Raw genomic sequence first — 17,685 nt, 5'->3', positions numbered from 1 at the left:
AGGAAGAAAGCCGGAAGAAGCTCGGGGCTTGATTGATCATGCATTCGATTTCCGTGATTCGCTTGAACGACGAATTATCGATGTATGCGCGAATATGGTTTTAATGAGCCTAATATTGACATTCTTCGTATGGGTGAATGCTCGGGCGTCTCAGGGACTCGAAAGCCGGTTTTGCTCCGTTTGGATGATCGGGGTGAAGTTGTCCGTTTCTGTCGCTTGTTCGCGCCTCTGCGTGATGTACCGCTCGTGTCTGCGTGTTTTGTGCTTTGGGCAGAACGGTTTACTTGCCGGCCCCGGCTGGAGATCGATATCTGGAGGCATCCTATGAATCCGCGAACGGGGCTTTCTCGGTGTTTCTCGAGTGTTATGATGCGTTCGGAGACCACTGTGATATCCGTTTGTCAAAAATGAGTCCCGAAGGCTTGTCGGGAGGCGTTTATGACCATTAAAACGTCACTCGGGAGCTCGGTATGATTTGCTTGGTCCGAGCCAAAATGATTTCCTAGCCCCTGGGGGTTGTTGGGAGTGGGTGGTGCAAAGCTCGGACGTCAACATTTCCTCGAATGAACTCTAAGCGCGAGATTCCGATTGAAAGGGGCCCTTTTGTTGCCGGAATAGTACTTGGGAAACCTAAATGGATTGTGCAATGCGATCAGGGTTCGTTTTCCCAGGCCTTGAGGTCTTCGGGATTGGTCGGCGCGGATTTCGTGCACTGACGGTTCATTAAAAGCGTCTCTGGCCACGTTTCTGTGCAAAAATGGGCCCTTTCTCCGGGTCGGGATCTACTCGGGAGACCAAGACGAACTCCGAAAGGCAGTCTGAAACTTGTTCCTTGGTCCTGGTGGTCCTTGGATGTGTACAGGCCTGTTTCCGGGTGCCGTTTATATGTTCGTGAATCGGGCCTCTCGGGGGCCCCGTTAGGAAGGCGTCTATGAATATTCGGGAGTGCCCCGGCTTAAGCAGGGTGCTTCTGAAGTGTGCCCGGATGTGCCATTGGTCATTTTGGCACCAAGAGGGATTTTTAGAGTCCCATATTGGATATCTTCTGACGTTCCGGTGATCCGGCGATGAATAGTGCCACAGTGCCGGCTTTTGTTATTTTGGGGTTCGTTGCCTGTATGTTCTTCTTACTGCTCTCTTCTGTTTTTCTAATGGGCCCATCTTTTCTCCTGTCGTTCATGACTCTGTGACCGCACGTTCGCCTCTGATTGTCGGGTGATGAATAGTAACCCGGTCTTTGGTCGGGGATTCTCGTGTAGGAAGCCGGTGGTCCAAAATGGGGTGCTGACATCCTTGAAGCATTTAAAGGGTCAAAGCAAGCTGAACCAAAAGCACACACGTTGGATCGAGTTCATTGAGATGTTTCCCTATGTGATCCAATAGGAGAAAGGTAAGGAAAATGTAGTGGCTGATGCCTTATCCCGCAGTTATACTCTTATCTCAACTCTTGATGCCAAGCTTTTGGGATTTGAATATATCAAAGAGTTATACTTGCATGATCATGATTTTAAGGAAGTCTTTTCTAAATGTGAAAAAGAGGCATTTGATAAGTTTTATAAGCATGAGGGGTATTTGTTTCGTGAGAACAAGCTATGTATTCCACAAAGTTACATGTGAGAGTTGCTTATTAGGGAAGCCCATGGGGGAGGTTTAATGGGGCATTTTGGTGTGGCTAAAGTCTTAGATGTTTTGAGAGAGTATTTCTTTTGGCCACATATAAAGCAAGACGTTGAAATGATCTGTCTTAGGTGTGTTACATGTAAGAAAGCTAAGTCTAAGATTCAACCTCATGGACTTTACATGCCTTTGCCCGTTCCTAGTCATCCATGGACTGACGTATCAATGGATTTTGTTTTGGGTTTGCCTAGGACTAAGAATGGTAAGGATTCTATCTTTGTAGTAGTGGATCGTTTTTCAAAGATGGCTCATTTTATTCCTTGTAAGAAGACGGATGATGCTACTCATGTGGCGGACCTTTTCTTTAGGGAAGTAGTGCGTTTGCATGGCATTCCCAGAACCATTGTAAGTGATCGTGATGTTAAGTTCCTAAGTCACTTTTGGCGTGTTTTGTGGGGTAAATTGGGAACAAAGCTATTGTTTTCTACCACTTGCCACCCACAAACTGATGGGCAAACAGAGGTTGTAAATCGAACATTAGGTACTTTGCTGCGAGCAGTTATTAAAAGGAACTTGAAAAGTTGGAAAGATTGCATTCCATTAATTGAGTTTGCATATAATCGGACCATGCATTCTTCTACTAAGTTTTCTCCCTTTGAGGTTATTTATGGCTTTAATCCACTAATCCCATTGGATTTAACTCCATTGCCTATTGGTGAGATTGTTAGCCTTGATGGAAAGCGAAAGGCAGAATTGGTGAAGAAGATCCATGAAGAAGCAAGGAACCACATCTTGCACAAGAACGAGCAAGCTGCCACTCGAGCCAACAAGGGAAGAAAGCATGTCACTTTCGAACCGGGAGATTGGGTTTGGGTTCATTTCAGGAATGAGAGGTTTCCAAGCCAAAGGAAATCAAAGCTGAATTCGCGAGGAGATGGACCATTCCAAGTCTTAGAAAAGATTAATGACAATGCATACAAACTTGATTTGCCGGGAGAGTATCAAGTGAGTTCTACATTTAATATTTCCGATCTTTCTCCCTTTGATGTGGGCGCAGATTCGAGGACGAATCCTTTTGAAGAATGGGGGAATGATAGGGTTGAGCCGGACTCCGAGCTTGAGGACAAGTTGCATATTTCTACTGGACCGGTCACCAGAGCACGTGTCAAGAAATTGGAGCAAGCCTTGCAAAACTTAGGGACGCATGTTCAGGAAGAGGCACATAGTTCGAGAGATGAACAACTCGACTCGGGGCTGATTTTGGTCATCAAGAGTGCTGGACCTCATTAGTACACATCGGGGCATTAAAGGATGACCACAACTACCTCAAATCTGGTTGGAATATGTCTTCTAGAAGATGGCCACCAAATCTGGTTGGAATATGCCTTCTAGAATATGCTAGGAAATTGTGCTTTCCTTAGTTGTTTCAGATTACAAGAGCATTATAAGCTTTTCCTTAGGTTATTTTTTTCACAACTTTCTGCCATTTTCTATCTTGTGTGAGAGATATTCTCCAAATTGTTCTTGTTGAAGTTATACTTCAAGGGTTGCAAGTCGATTACTTGTAGTTCTTAAGCTTCGTATAATATTGGTTTCTAGCTCTACATAGCTACAGGGTCAATATTCCACCCTTCGAAATCTCTATCTTGGACGATCTGGGATTTGATTCCATATTATTGTTGTTGGGTTCCACGACGGGTTCGACGGGGTTCGCATAAAAGATGCTCAATAACATTATATTAAACGGAATCGATAAAACGAAACCGACTCATGCAACGATAAAGTGTAAAACATGGGAAAAAGACTAAGATCGAAGAGGAGGATGCCACCTTTGGCTCAAGAGAGTCCAAGAGGCTCTCAGCCAACTCCCTTGGGAGTATGGCCGAGAGACCTCCTTGGCCTTCTTGAGCCGGGATAGTCTCCTTAGCTCCGAGCTTGGCCTCTTCTCGTCATCCTAGCACAGTACACGCATCCACACATGCATACACATCCTTACAAAATCAGAATAATGAAACAAGAACAAATAAACGGAACATGCAAGATAGTTGGTTGGGGACTGCCTTATCACCCCACAAATCTAAGAAACTAAGAGCCCTAATTTCTTTAAGTTGCAAGAAGGTTATACCTGGCCTCGGCATGTCGAAGAAAGCTTGGAGTAGAGGCTGGAAAGTCGGACACTTGGCTGGATAGAAAACTGACTCAAGAAAGACCGACAAGACACTCGAGTGAAACTTAGCTAGCTCGGGCGGTTCGGGACGGCTTCTCCAAGTCGGCATGGATGTTTCCGACTCCCAAAGGGATGCTAGACATACTTACGGTGGTTTTGCAAGGAGTGCATGGTTAGATTCACCCGAAATCTCAAAACAAAACCGGTAAAAACAGAAAAAAAAAATCCGAGAAGGAAAGAGGAGACGAAGAGTGCGACTATGCTTGGTTGCACGACTCTCAGCTCGCGACTCCTTGTCATGAGAGAGAGTGAGGGTTGTGGAGGACCCTTAGGGAGTGATGGCATGACTCACGTTAGTCATGGAAGAAAGGAGAGGCCAAGAAACCGGCTAGAAGCTCGGAAACCCCAAGATAGCCGAATCTGGACATGGCTTATTCGGGCTGCTAGGAGCTTCAAATGGCAAAATTAAGACCACCAATGGACTCGGGAGGTCGAAAACAAGGGGGTATGAAGTTTGTTTGAGGCTCGGGTAAAGTCGGGAGGTGGGACTTGCCTAGAAACCGGGAAAGTGCATAGGGATCCGATTCTGGACCTAGCTGGAACGGGTAGAAGGAAGCTTCAAATGACAAAACTAACACCACTAATGGACTCGGGAGGTCGAAAACAAGGGGGTATGAAGTTTGTTTGAGGCTCGAGCTAAGTCGGGTGGACGGTCGCCGAAAACGGTTGGTTTTCCAACAATTTTGTCCTTGTTTCGGGCTGAGCTGAGGGCTGTGCGAGCTGGGGCTTTGAGAGGAGTTTAAGAGATTTTTTGAGAGAGAAATGCTTGAGAGAGAATGGCCAGAAGAGAAGTGGCTAAGTTGTCTCGCTTTTAGGGTTATATATGAGGGCTTAATGAAGCAAATTGGCAAAATTAAGTACAATTAAGGGAAATTTTGGTCATGGACGGTGCAAGAGGGCCAATTAGGGGGGAGGATTGGTAAAAAATGGTGGGAAGCAAGTTGACATGGATGGATGTAGAAGAAGAAGAAGCAAAGTGAATTTGGCTAGGGAAGTCGGCCAAAGGGGAATGACGGCTAGTTTGGTGTGCCGTGGACCCCACACGGTTAGCCAAGGGGTGTGGCGGGTAGCCATGGTGGGCTTATGGGTCCTACACAGTTTGGGGTTGAGTTGGGGAAGTTCAGGTCTCGGTTGATCGCACGTTTGAGCCTCGTGGCTCAAATGAGCACCGAATTGGCAATGTGGGTGCAAAGGCAAATCCAACGAGCCCAAGTTTGCTATGTTTAGTCATTTGGAAGCATTTGAATGCCCATGGGTCCCACATGGCTCGAGGATAGATTGGGAGAGCTCAAGTCGCAGTTGATCACGTGCTCGAGCCTCGTGGCCCGAATGATCACTGGATAGGCAATGTGCGTGCAAAGGCAACTCGAATGAGCCTAAATTTGCTATGTTCAGGGTACCCGAGGATGTTTAGGTGGCCCGAGGGTCAGTTTCGCTCGATTTGAATAGCCGGAGCAAAATTGACCATTTATGTCGCCTATTTGCGTATCTACGTGTTGTACTGCCCCCGCAAGTCAAATGAGCTATTTGCCCCTGCGCGGGGGGAAGGGGGGTCAAGAGTTGGTTTTGCTCAATTCGGATGACCGAAACCAAATTGGCCATTTTTGTCGCTTATTCGTGTGTCTGCGTGTTGTACTGCTCGTTTTGGCATGTTATGCGTTTTAGGCGGGTCAAATGACCCTTTTGCACCTGCCGAGAAGTCGAAAGTCAAAGATGTCCCGGGAATCTGTGATTGGTGCTCCCTTGGTATTTTGATGTGTCGAAAATCCTTGTGTTTGTTGTTCTGTCAAAAACGGATTCCGATTGTTCATCAAGCGCATGCATTTGGATCCATCTTGGATCTACTAGGGAGATGTGAATCATTTCTTAAATATGCTGGGGGCAAATCTCCGGTTTAGGCACCAAGTGTTCTAATGTGCTCGGTGATCCCTGTGTTCATTGTTATGTTAAAAACGAGCCCCGAGGGTTTGCTGAGCGTGTGCATTTGAGCCCATTCTGGATCCGCTCGGGATATTTAACTGATTCCCTGAATGTGCTCGGGGCGAATTTCCAATTTGGCACCAAGAGGGATTTTTGTAGTCTCACACTGAGTACTTTTTGATGCTCCGATCAATCATTAAAGAATGGCATTGTAGTGAGCTAGCTTCTGTCGTCTTGGAATCAATTGCCCTTTTTGGTCTATTTGGGTTGTCTTCTAAGACCTGTGTGGATGTCTTGATGTTTCCTCTGTATGATTGCCCCCTACCGACCTGTCTACGAATAGTAGCCTGCAGTTGATAAGCCTTGTTCTGTCATGTCTATCGGGCTATGGCCGAATCTATTGTCGATATTCTTTCCTGGAGCCGGTGGATCAAAATGGGGTGCTGACACCCACGGCTCCTGTGTTACTTGAGCAATCTCTGTTCCGCAACATATTGTGGAACTTGCTATTTTTCTGCATCTGTCGATAGTTTAGTGTCACTATGCAATTGAACTTCCCTAAGTTCAGTCTTGCTCCCATTAGTTCCTCTAAAAATAAGCTTTCTTCTCAGGAACACAATTGCACGGGCAACAAACAATTTGCCATCGATGGGATAATAGTATCCTATAATCTACTTAGAATACTCATAAAGTAACACTTATCTAATTTGGGGCCAAGCTTATCAGAAGAAAGACGCTTCACATCAGCCTTACATCCCCAAATCCGTATAAAAGACAAGTTGGGACAATCCCAAATTATATCACATATGATGTCTTGTGAACCAATTTTGACGGAGCATGGTTCAGTGTGAAAATGGTTTTCTGTGGAGCAAATCTCATAAAGAGTTAGTAAGCTCGCACGACTCATCACACACCGAACCATATCTCATACGATTCGATTCCTCCAACAACATCGTTCTATTGTGGTGTTTAGGGAGGCGTGAATGGGACTGTTTCCCTCACTGTCTAAGATAGCCAGCGAACTTTTAGCTCAAATATTCGACTCATCGATCTAATCGAAGAGCCTTGATACTCTTTCTGACCTGATCTTCTACTTCATACTTGAATTCTTTGAACTTTTCAAAGGATTCGAATTTGTATCTCATCAGATACACATATCTATATCTACTGAAATCTTCAGTAGACATAATAAAATAGAAATAATTTCTTCTTGCAACTTTGTTTAGGGGTCCACATACATCTATATGTATGAGGGCTAAAAGATTACTAGCTCGTTCACCTTTATGAGTAAACCGGGCCTCAATGATCTTCCAAATAAGCAAGACCCGCATCTTTCAAATGATTTCAAATTAAATGAATCCAACAATCCATTTTTATGGAGTCTAGAATGCGATTCTCACTTATATGGCCTAAACAACAATGCCAGAGGTACATTGGATTCGAGTCACTTGATTTGAGTCACTTATGCCATGTTTGGATTCCCAAACACTTAATTTTAACTTTAACTTTAACTTTAATTCAACACACTACACAACAAAAACACACATTTCCCAAGTCAAAAATTTTAACTTTAACTTTAACTCAACACACTACACAACAAAAACACACGTTTCCCGAGTCAAATTTATAATCACATCTCATTTGTCATTTTCTACAATCAAAATCAAAATCAAAATTAAAATTACTTTAACTCTGAATCCAAATGCACCCTTAGTTTCCATGTTTTAGATAGGGATGTCTAGATCAAGAATATATAAACCATTACTCACATGTACACGGCCATCAAAAGCATCACACAAATGCATAGAATAACACTTGTTCTTTGTAAAGAATCAAAATCCTTTTATTGTCTAAACAATCTACTAATAGCAAACACATAGTAATAGTATCTATAGATCTAGTATAATCCCAGTTGGCAAAGGCAAGCGGTAAGTTCGCATGGCTAATGTAGCAACTCTTGCTTCATTTCCAACCCGTAGGTCTAACTCGCCTTTTTGTTAATGATCTACTATCCTTTAGGCCTCGCACATTTCACAAATATGAGTGTCACATCTGGTACCTCATACCCAGATGTTGAAAAAGTAGATGCATAGATTTCTATAACAAGGATACTCGAAGCAGAAGTCCTACTTCCCTTATTCTTCTTCAACTCCTTCGCCACCTTACTTTTGGGCTTCAATACATCCACACCATTTTGGACATGCCCTTGGCCTTTTACCTTTGGCCCATCAATGTGGACGTTCCTTTGTTGATATTCTCTCTGTTGTCCTCAACATGCGAAGCAATTTAGACAAAGGCTTCTGTCGAGTAGAGATTGTCAGATTAAGACTATGGATGACCTAGACGAAATCCAAGTCGCTCTAGGTTATCAACATACCCAATCCTTTTGAGCACGTGAGACCTATCAGACTACCCACAGTTAACCTTCTCTGAAAGAGTGCATTGAAAACCTTAAACTTCTCATGCCAGGCTTGTCCTTGATAGAGCTGCCTAAGGTATACGATCATATCATACGCACCATGTTCTTGTGTTGTTTTTGCATATTTGAATTCACGGTGACCAGCATGAGACAAGAAACATCCAAGATGTCACCTTGATGCTTCCTATAAGCATCACTCTTAGCTTGAAAGGCATTACAAGTGGCAATTCAGGAACAAGTTGCTCTAAGAAATAAACTTTTCTCCTGCTTGAGAACAATTCTCAAGTTCTGGTACCAGTCGAGGAACTCATTCTCGGACAATTAGTGCTTCTAAAAGATAGATCGCAAAAATAGGTTACTAATAGTATTACCTGCCATGAAGACTACTACAAAGATATGCAGAATAAGTATTATGACAACACAATATTTAACGAGAACTTTGTTAAATATTGCTCTTACTATTTTAATCAAATTAATGACCCTCAAACATTGATTCGAAAAGTCATATTTTCATAGTGGGCCAAGATCCATATTTCATCGAGTCTGAGTCAACGAGGACCGAAACTCCTAAAACTGGCTAATTAGGTAGGGAACTCTTTCCCAATTGCATAATATGCAACTCTTGGTTAGTTGGGTGAATAACTCCTTGTTCCAATCTAGCTTTTAGATCGATGCCCAACTCTTTGCCTATGAACTCCTAATTCTATTAGGCTTGATCAGTTAAGTCCTTACCGGGATAGATGAGGGCATCCTGTGAGTATAAGGTCTACACACTCATCGATCTTGGACTTGACGAGCGTTACTCGTCGGAAGGCAACAAACTTAATATTTTCTTCGAGGGTTTTCAAAACTGTTTCGATGTCGTGCATTCCGCCATCTCGTACTTGACGCCGATAGTTCGACTCTAACGAGGCTTATTACTTTTCAGTGCTTATCTAATGTGCCTCAAATTTTATAATATATATTTTTTTAATTTAAAAATTTTAAAAATTTGATTGCCCAAATCTGAAAAAAGGATAAAAATTAATAAAGTTAAAAAAATAAAAGAAAACCCTAAGATGTATGAGGAGGAAGGAGAAGGGGAAGAAGGAAGGATAAGGGAAATAGCGGCGCCATCACTCCGACTCCGACTCCAGCGAACCACCCACATCAGGATCCTTCCGCTGAGCTCGGTCACAGTGCCTTCCCACCCTGTTGACCTCAGCCCATGCTTCTCCGCTGCCAACAACATCATCTGCCTTAACCTCGACCTCGAGCCCTGCACCACTGCGAAGCTGCGTCTCTGGCTTGCATGCTCTCTCCTCTCCCCCTCTTTCTTTTATGCCTGCATGCCCAGAACCTTCAAACCTTCATGCATGCCCGAAACCTTCAAACCTTCACGCGTTCTCACACGATTCAAAACACGAACCAAGACTGAAGGAAACAATCAAATGCAATCTTCCCCCGATTCAAAACACGAACATAAACTCAAAGGAATAATTTTACTGAACTGATTCCAATTTTTTTTTTACAGTGTGTTTGATTTTAGAGTTAAGTAGAATTGAGTTTTGATTTTAATTAAATTGTAATGATTGCATTGTTGAGAAAAAGTGTGAAAAAATAATGAATAGTTGAGAGAATTTAGTATTAAAAATTGAATTGAATGGTTAAAAAAATTTAAGAAAAAGAAAAAAGTAATAATAGTGATGTAGACTTTTGTTGTGTAGTAAGCAGAGTTAAAGTTAGAGTTAAAATTTTAAAAACTGACCCTAAAACTAAACAGGGCTTTATTATTTCAATTGAATTGGGAATGGGGGCGCCCTCACCGACAACCCTTCCCCTCCCCCCTCCCCCCCCAACCCAGGTCACTAGAGGGGTCTGAGCCCGTCGGCGTCCATAGTCGAGGAATAGGGTCATGGGCAGGGGAGCCCCCACCTTGGACTCAAGAGATCTCGAGTTAGATTTGGAAATCTGACCCAAAATCTCTCGAGTTGGGGATGGCGACTCCCCTGCCTATAACCCCACCCCCAACTGAGCTAGCAAGCTGGTTTAGACCTCGATGACGAGCTTGGATGGGGAGTGAGGTCGTCGGTGGGGCCGCTCTTACCCTTGATTCAATCGCCTTTAATTAAAAAAAACAGTGGAAGAAAGATATGAGAAGGAGCTGAGAAGGAGTCGACGAGCTTCCAAGGAATCCATGAGCTGCTGATGAGCCTCAGCCATGGAAGAGAAGAGTTTGGGTGGATAAGAGGAGAGGGGATAGAGAAGGCAGAGGAGAAGAGAGAGATAGATATTTTTTTTTTATTTCATTCATTTTATTTTAATTTTGAAAATTTAAAAATAATTTTTTATTATTTTTCTATATTTTTACCTTTTTTATGTATTATTTTCATTTTTTTGTATTTTTATTTGATATTTTCAGATTTTATATCCTCTTGAATGATGTATCACACTATGATTGGTTTCGTGCAATAAAAGTTATACATAATATCTGTCATGTCAGCAATAGCTGATGGCTTCAAGCACGAGATGATGGAATGTACTACATTGAAACGATTTTGAAACTACGTATACCAACAAGTAGCAGCAAAAACATTTTGTACCATAGTGTTACATTTATAAAACTTTTTGGACCACCAGAGTAATTTATCCCAATATTCACATGTAAACTTGACAATGCTACAATAAATAGAATTATATAAATAAGTAATTTCCAAAATCAATTTCATAAAAACTTATTCTAAAATAAAATACATTAAAAATAGAAATAGAAATAAGAGAATATATTAAAATTCCTTGGATACTTGAAAAAGAATATATAAACTTGACAATGCTATAATAAATAGAGTTAGACTAGTAATTTGCAAAATCAATTTCATAAAAACTAATTCTAAAATAAAACATATTAAATTGATTACTTGGCTATGGGAAACCGTATTAAATTTGTGAGGTCAAGTCCAGTAAGATAACAAAAAGATAAGAAATTATTATTATTATTATTATTAAGTTCAAAGTAATACCAGATAAAAGACTTTATAAGAATATAAGCTCTTCTTATTTTATAAATATATATAGTTGAAAAGAGAATCATATATATATATATATATAGTCAATCAAAGAGAAATAATTCCAATTGAATAAAAGAAAATGTATTATTGAAGGTTCTATAGAAATATACATATATTCTTGTATTCTTATATATATAATTTTTTTCCCTATAAACTCATGTTGGTTTATTAGCCAAAAAATACTAGTAAGGATTGGTTCAAACGGTTCGACGTTTACTCGAACTGATAGTTGTGATGCATTGGACTTCCAAATAAATTAAATAATCTTGTTTGGAATGTAGTTAAAAGGCATTTTAACTATTTGTAAAGTATTTTAAATTTTAAAATTGAGATAGTTAGTTCCAAATAAATTGAAACTATAGCTAAATTTTGTTGATTTTGACCCGATTTGAATTGTAATATAAATCCTATTTAGGCCCAATTTGAACGCCCAGCACCAAAATATATACTAATTTGTAAAACTAACTGTTTTTTTTCATTAAATAAGGGCATTTTTAAAGGGTTAGAGTAGTCAATTTGCACATATGATGAAGAAAGTAATGCAATTAACCATTTCACAAATGATGAAAAATAATTAGTTGAAAGACTAGAAATACGTGGTAATTTAATTCCCTTAATATTTTAATTTTTGCACTAACATATATACATATGAATATATATTTATTAATATATTATTATACCATTAAATAGATATTTACGTTGATCTTTATCAAATATAAATTTTTATAGTTATTCAATGAAATTATGGTAATATACACTTAAAATATTTGAAATAAGGATGTAATAAAATATTACTTTTTAAAAACATAATTGAGTTTTTCAGAATATCTATAAAAAATTACACCAATATATAAATATAAATGATTATATATATATATGCATATAAATTAATAGAGTCAGCTAAAAAGATCATTATTGAACCATTTTAAGATCTGTTCAATTTTGCTAATCTGCTAATATATTGATTATAATATAAAATTAATCATTCAGAATATATTATTATATGAAGACAAAAATAAGTTTCCCAAAAATCTAAATAGTATTATATTGAATGAAATGAAATAGTAATAATATAATTATTATATTATATTTTATGAAATGAAATATAAATGCATTAAAAATTTGAATTCTTTGTAATTGAATTGAATGCTTGCATTTTTTTACAGGACACTAGATAGATAGTTCATAGGTATATATAATAATAATAATAATTTATAAAAATTAGGAACTTTTGAATTTTTAAAAGGGTATTTACCTAAAATGGTCTATGGTTTGCCCGTTTTGTCAAATCTATCCTATGTTTTTTTTGTCAAATTTATCCCATGGTTTACTTTTTGCATCTAATCTATCTCGGCGTTATCTTTTCCGTCGACATCTAACGGCCGTGCTGACGTGGCGCCTATGTGGCAAGTGTGGTCCACTATCTCTCCACGTGCCACGTCAGCACGGCCGTTAGATGTCGACGGAAAAGATAACGCCGTAATAGATTTGATACAAAAACTAAACCATGTGAGAGATTTGATAAAAAAAATATAGAATAAATTTGACAAAACGGACAAACCATGACTATTTTAAATAAAAATCCCTTTTTAAAACGATCCACTATTTTGAAAACTCCTCAGAATGTGCTCCGCTGCCCTCCTCTCTCTCTCTCTCTCTCTCTCTCTCGCATAGCGCTCTCTGGTAACCCCGCCTCTTTTCTCCTCTTCTCAGCCCCGCGCCTCCCTCGGCCTCCTCCGCCGTCGGCTTCACAACGGACGAAAGAAGGGAAGTGACAGTTCGCGAAGGGGGCAGAACCTCTGCCATATTGGCACGGCCCCAAGTTGACTGTACTGTTGACTCACTGTAATCGGTTTTACTAAGCCAACCACCGCAGCTCCGTCTCTCCCTCTGCTTCCTCCTCCCTCTGTTTCGACTGTACGCACGACGGCGACGGCGATGAACGCGTTGGCCCCCCCTCCTTACCGCCAGTCAGTCCCCGGCATCAAGCTTCCCCGCCTCAGCCCCTCTAAGGTCGGCGCTTTTGCTCAGTCTCACTCTGTATGTAGCTGAGAATCACCTGCCACATTGAATGAAGCTCTTTGAATTTTCTCTTTTTTCAGTTATCTCCTAGGAGTTTCAGAGTCTGTATTGCTTCAAGCTTGATGGAGGCGTCGCGCTATATACCGTCAGCCCCGATTCTCCTCCCGGAAGGACCATGGAAACAGGTGAGATGCTTTCAGTTTTAATCGCGATTTCCTGATTGAATCTTGTTTCGTGTAAAAACATGAAAATGGGCTGTCGTTTGAGAAGTCTGTGTGTTGCAATCCCATAAGTTTATGGTGCTTTCCTGTTTTATTTTCTTTCTGGGCATTTAAAGCAGATATCTTTTTGTAAGCAAAGAGGCTCAATTAGACTTATCAAAAGAAATGGCTTTTCAAATGACAAGCCAATATTGCGTCATTGTCTGCATTCATTTTGGTTTAATTTAGTTTCGATTTTCTGATTTACGCTTGATACTTCAAATGGTCGTAAAATGTAGTTCGAGAGAGATTTCTTTGGGATAAGTACCTTTGAAAGATATTAGCCTGTGATATTTTAACATGAAGTGATGAGGGGTTGGTTTTTGCAAGTTTTTTCTAGATCCTTGGAGGGGTTACAGCTGCCGAGGGATTCAGGGCTTCTGGCATGTTTGGTGGTTTACGTGCTAAAGGGGACAAACCTGATCTGGCACTTCTTGTGTGTGATGTAGATGCTATATGTGCAGGTTTGCCCTGTCTCTGAAGGAAGACTTTGAATTCCTTAATAATGTTTACCTTACCTTTTAGGGATTTTCGATATCTAAAGCTAAGGCCAGGATGTTAACTTGAACTGCTGATTTATTGAAGGTTCCTTTACCACAAACATAGTTGCAGCTGCACCGGTTGAATACTGTAGGAAAGCCCTAGAGATGACCAAAACGGTGAGCCAAACAGTCGAGTACTTCTGATATTGTTTTCTGAAGTGAGCCTATAGACAATGATGCACTAGAAATATGAATACTTCTTTATGAGGGTCTATATCAGCAGGAGAGGTTGAGTATCTGTTCTTTTCAATCAGGGGAATAGATTGATTATGCTGTTCGATTAACTTGTATCAGCGTAACTGGATGAGCCTTTCTACTTTTGACAGATAAATGGATTTGATTAGTCAGCTGGGTTAACTGCAGTTAGCTTTTAATTGTTTTGGGAAGCATAAGGTTTCCATTGCATCTCATTGGAAAGCACTTCACAGACAAGATTGGTGGTGGATTATTATGTGAGATGGGTCCTATGTAATTTTTTATCCTAAGATCCCATCTCCAGTTGTTTCTAATAGCATACATATAGTACATGGTGACAGGACAGGCTTGATATTTCCTTTGGAATTGATCATAAACGCATCCTTCCCAAAAGAAATTTGTAAAACAAAGCACGTTCATGCGCCTCTTCTTTGAGACTGCTATTCTCGTATTTATTTGGTTTGACACTAATGATGTGATTGACTCTTCATAGCAACTCCCAGGCACGCGCAGTGTTAATAAATGCTGGACAGGCCAATGCAGCAACTGTAAGTAGTTCTGTAATTGAGTAATTTACACCTTCGCCGAAACCCTTTTGATTAACAGCTGTTCACACCCTTATGTGTCCATATGTGGCTCTAACAGTAGCTTTGTTATGATGACTGAATTTCCTTGTACGTTCAGGGTGATGCGGGCTACCAAGATGTTATAGAATGTGTTCACTCCCTAGCTAATGTATGCACAAACACCCCTCTATCCTGAAAGTAATTCATAAAGGAACAAAAGTAATAGAGAGGGGGAATCATAATTTATAAAGATTATATATTTGATTAGTTTCCTCGCTTAGCCTGCTATCAATTTTTTCTGCAGTTGCTCCAAGTGAAGCCTGAGGAAGTTCTGGTTGAATCCACTGGCGTGATCGGTCAAAGAATTAAGAAGGTATACATGAAAATTGTTGATTTCTTACATTTTAGAAAAGAGAGAGAGAGAGAGAGAGAGAGGAAGAAAGAAAAGAAAATTGTTGATTTCTTCAAATTGGCGTTTTGAGTCCCTACTTGTTAAGATTAGTCCTAGGATGTAGCAAACTATATACTTTGAGTAGTTCTAATTATATTCCACTTCATGTGTTGTGTTTTTGAATAATATGTATGATCATGAATTGAAAGCTGATCTTATATGCAGGATGCACTGCTTAAATCGCTTCCTAGACTAATCAATTCTCTGTCAGCAACTACAGAAGGGTATTTCCCCTGATTCGATCATTTACATGAGCCATGATCTTCCTTCTTGACGATAGAGCACGAGTACAAAATTGTTGATCATAAATTTAGTATCATGAAGTTTATTATTCCCATGTTTCCTCATTAGAGATTGTGTGGCTTTGAGGGTCATTTATTATTTCTCATTTCCTATGGACTTCATTTGCACAAACAAGTATGTGAACCTCACTTCTAGCTTTACAGGGCAGACGCTGCAGCAGTTGCAATTACAACCACCGACCTTGTGAGCAAGAGTGTTGCAATTGAGGCCAAGGTAATTAGTCAGAGGATAAGTATCATATGCACGTGGCTTAAAAATATTTGATGTATGTCAGTTCAATTTGTTAAGTTGTACATATGACCTAAATATTCTTATGGAGTACACTTGTGATATTTTTGTTATAAGAGAAAAAAGTGTAGGTTGAAAATCATGATTTACTAATTTCTTGGTTCTAACGTAGAGTATTATGAGGCGCTGATAAAATATTGCATTTACACCAAAATTTATTCAGATCAGAAACTTTTCTTATTCCAATATTGGAAAAGAGTTCTTATTCCAGATGCGGGTGATTCCACACAGGTTGGAGGGGCTAAGGTAAGAGTTGGAGGAATGGGAAAAGGCTCTGGGATGATTCACCCAAATATGGCTACGATGCTTGGTGTACGCACTCTCTAATAAATTTTTCTGTTAGGCTTTTTATGTTTTTACTTTTAGCCAGAATCTTTTCAGTGTTTGCTCTCTTCCGCTTATTACTGACAATGTTTTTTAGGTGGTAACAACTGATGCTGTTGTTTCGAGTGATGTGTGGAGAAAGATGGTGAAAGTTTCCGTTGACAGGAGTTTTAACCAGATTACTGTATGTCGGACTTGTGCCATTGTTCTCCGGTTGACGATTATCACCAAAGTTTCCAACTTTGATGTGGTCTTTGGCAGGTAGACGGAGATACTAGCACCAATGATACTGTCATTGCTTTGGCTAGTGGTCTTTCGGGATCAGTGATATCTTCTTTGGACAGTGATGAGGGGAGACAGCTTCAGTCTTGTCTCGATGGGGTAAAGCTCATGTCTTCATGCGTTTTTTCCCTTGTCCAGTATCTATTCAGTGCATACTGTTAATATAGAAATTATGCATGTCACTTGTAGAAATTATTGAATGGGGTTCAAGATTCACATAATTAAATCTATCTTATGATTGTTCCTATTTGTCTGTAAGGTTATGCAAGGTCTTGCCAAATCAATAGCATGGGATGGCGAAGGAGCAACTTGCTTAATTGAGGTATGCAACTCATTTGATATCACTTGTTATTCGTTAGCCCCCCTTAGAGGAATTTGGTTTATTTATTTTTTGTGGGATAAGTAATTTCGTCAAATTTTACTCATCTTAGTCCTGTGAAAGTACCAGGAACTAGTTAGCTGCAGGTGTCCGTGATGGATAGTTCTATGGTTAAACATAGTGATAGCTAAGTTGATGTGCAGGTCAATGTAAGCGGGGCGGATAGTGAAACGGACGCAGCAAAAATTGCTCGAGCTGTGGCATCTTCCTCCCTTGTCAAGGCACTGTGTTAACGCGTTTATTTGATTTTCCTTCTTCTTGCTATCATATTATGCCTTAGGTTTGGCAACTTACTTTCAATTATGCCCAATCAGGCTGCTGTTTACGGCAGAGATCCAAACTGGGGAAGAATTGCTTGTGCCGCAGGCTATGCAGGGATTCCTTTTCCGCCAAATAAGCTCCGGATATTGCTCGGTGACATTCTACTTATGGAGGGTGGGCAACCACAGCACTTTGACCGGTAAGACGAAGATTTTCATGTTAGGAAATGCGTTTTTGCATAGAAATCACAGTAGATTTTCTCCACGATTTTCTGTCACGAAGATTTTCTCCACGATTTTCCGTGATTCTCTCATTTTACGAGAGCATACGATTTGCCATCAAAAGTACATTAATTTTCTCTTATTTATCATCATTTTTTTGTGGCTTTGGTTGATATGAACAGAGCTGCAGCCAGTAGTTACCTCCGAAAAGCCGGTGAGATCCATGGCACAGTTGCAATTCATATCTCAGTTGGTAAGACTTTTCTGCTGCTGCTACTCAGTTATCCATTAGATTCTTTAGCAAGAAACTGGTCTTTACGGGATGAGATACTTTCCGGAAAATGATTTGATATCTTCTCTC

The 17,685-nt window shown here is 40.1% G+C and overlaps 1 protein-coding gene across 1 annotated transcript in view; it reads left to right on the top strand.

The window, feature by feature from the left end:
* The first annotated feature begins 12,848 nt into the window (after positions 1-12,848).
* The window catches only part of LOC116189281 (arginine biosynthesis bifunctional protein ArgJ, chloroplastic), a 5,290-nt gene continuing 453 nt past the window's right edge, over positions 12,849-17,685 (top strand). Inside the window, exons 1-16 of the mRNA XM_031518877.1 lie at positions 12,849-13,243; positions 13,333-13,437; positions 13,853-13,976; positions 14,098-14,171; positions 14,753-14,797; positions 14,934-14,984; positions 15,120-15,188; positions 15,432-15,490; positions 15,713-15,782; positions 16,089-16,169; positions 16,279-16,365; positions 16,443-16,562; positions 16,723-16,785; positions 16,986-17,063; positions 17,157-17,302; positions 17,507-17,577. Of these exons, the coding sequence (XP_031374737.1) occupies positions 13,169-13,243; positions 13,333-13,437; positions 13,853-13,976; positions 14,098-14,171; positions 14,753-14,797; positions 14,934-14,984; positions 15,120-15,188; positions 15,432-15,490; positions 15,713-15,782; positions 16,089-16,169; positions 16,279-16,365; positions 16,443-16,562; positions 16,723-16,785; positions 16,986-17,063; positions 17,157-17,302; positions 17,507-17,577 (1,318 nt within the window). The 5' untranslated portion in view covers positions 12,849-13,168. The remainder of the gene's footprint in view (positions 13,244-13,332; positions 13,438-13,852; positions 13,977-14,097; positions 14,172-14,752; positions 14,798-14,933; positions 14,985-15,119; positions 15,189-15,431; positions 15,491-15,712; positions 15,783-16,088; positions 16,170-16,278; positions 16,366-16,442; positions 16,563-16,722; positions 16,786-16,985; positions 17,064-17,156; positions 17,303-17,506; positions 17,578-17,685) is intronic.

The sequence above is a fragment of the Punica granatum genome, chromosome 8 (genome assembly GCF_007655135.1).
Source record: "Punica granatum isolate Tunisia-2019 chromosome 8, ASM765513v2, whole genome shotgun sequence".
Lineage (NCBI taxonomy): Eukaryota > Viridiplantae > Streptophyta > Magnoliopsida > Myrtales > Lythraceae > Punica > Punica granatum.
The sequence above is the reverse complement of the archived record's forward strand: the minus strand, read 5'-3'. Positions and strand labels throughout refer to the sequence as shown.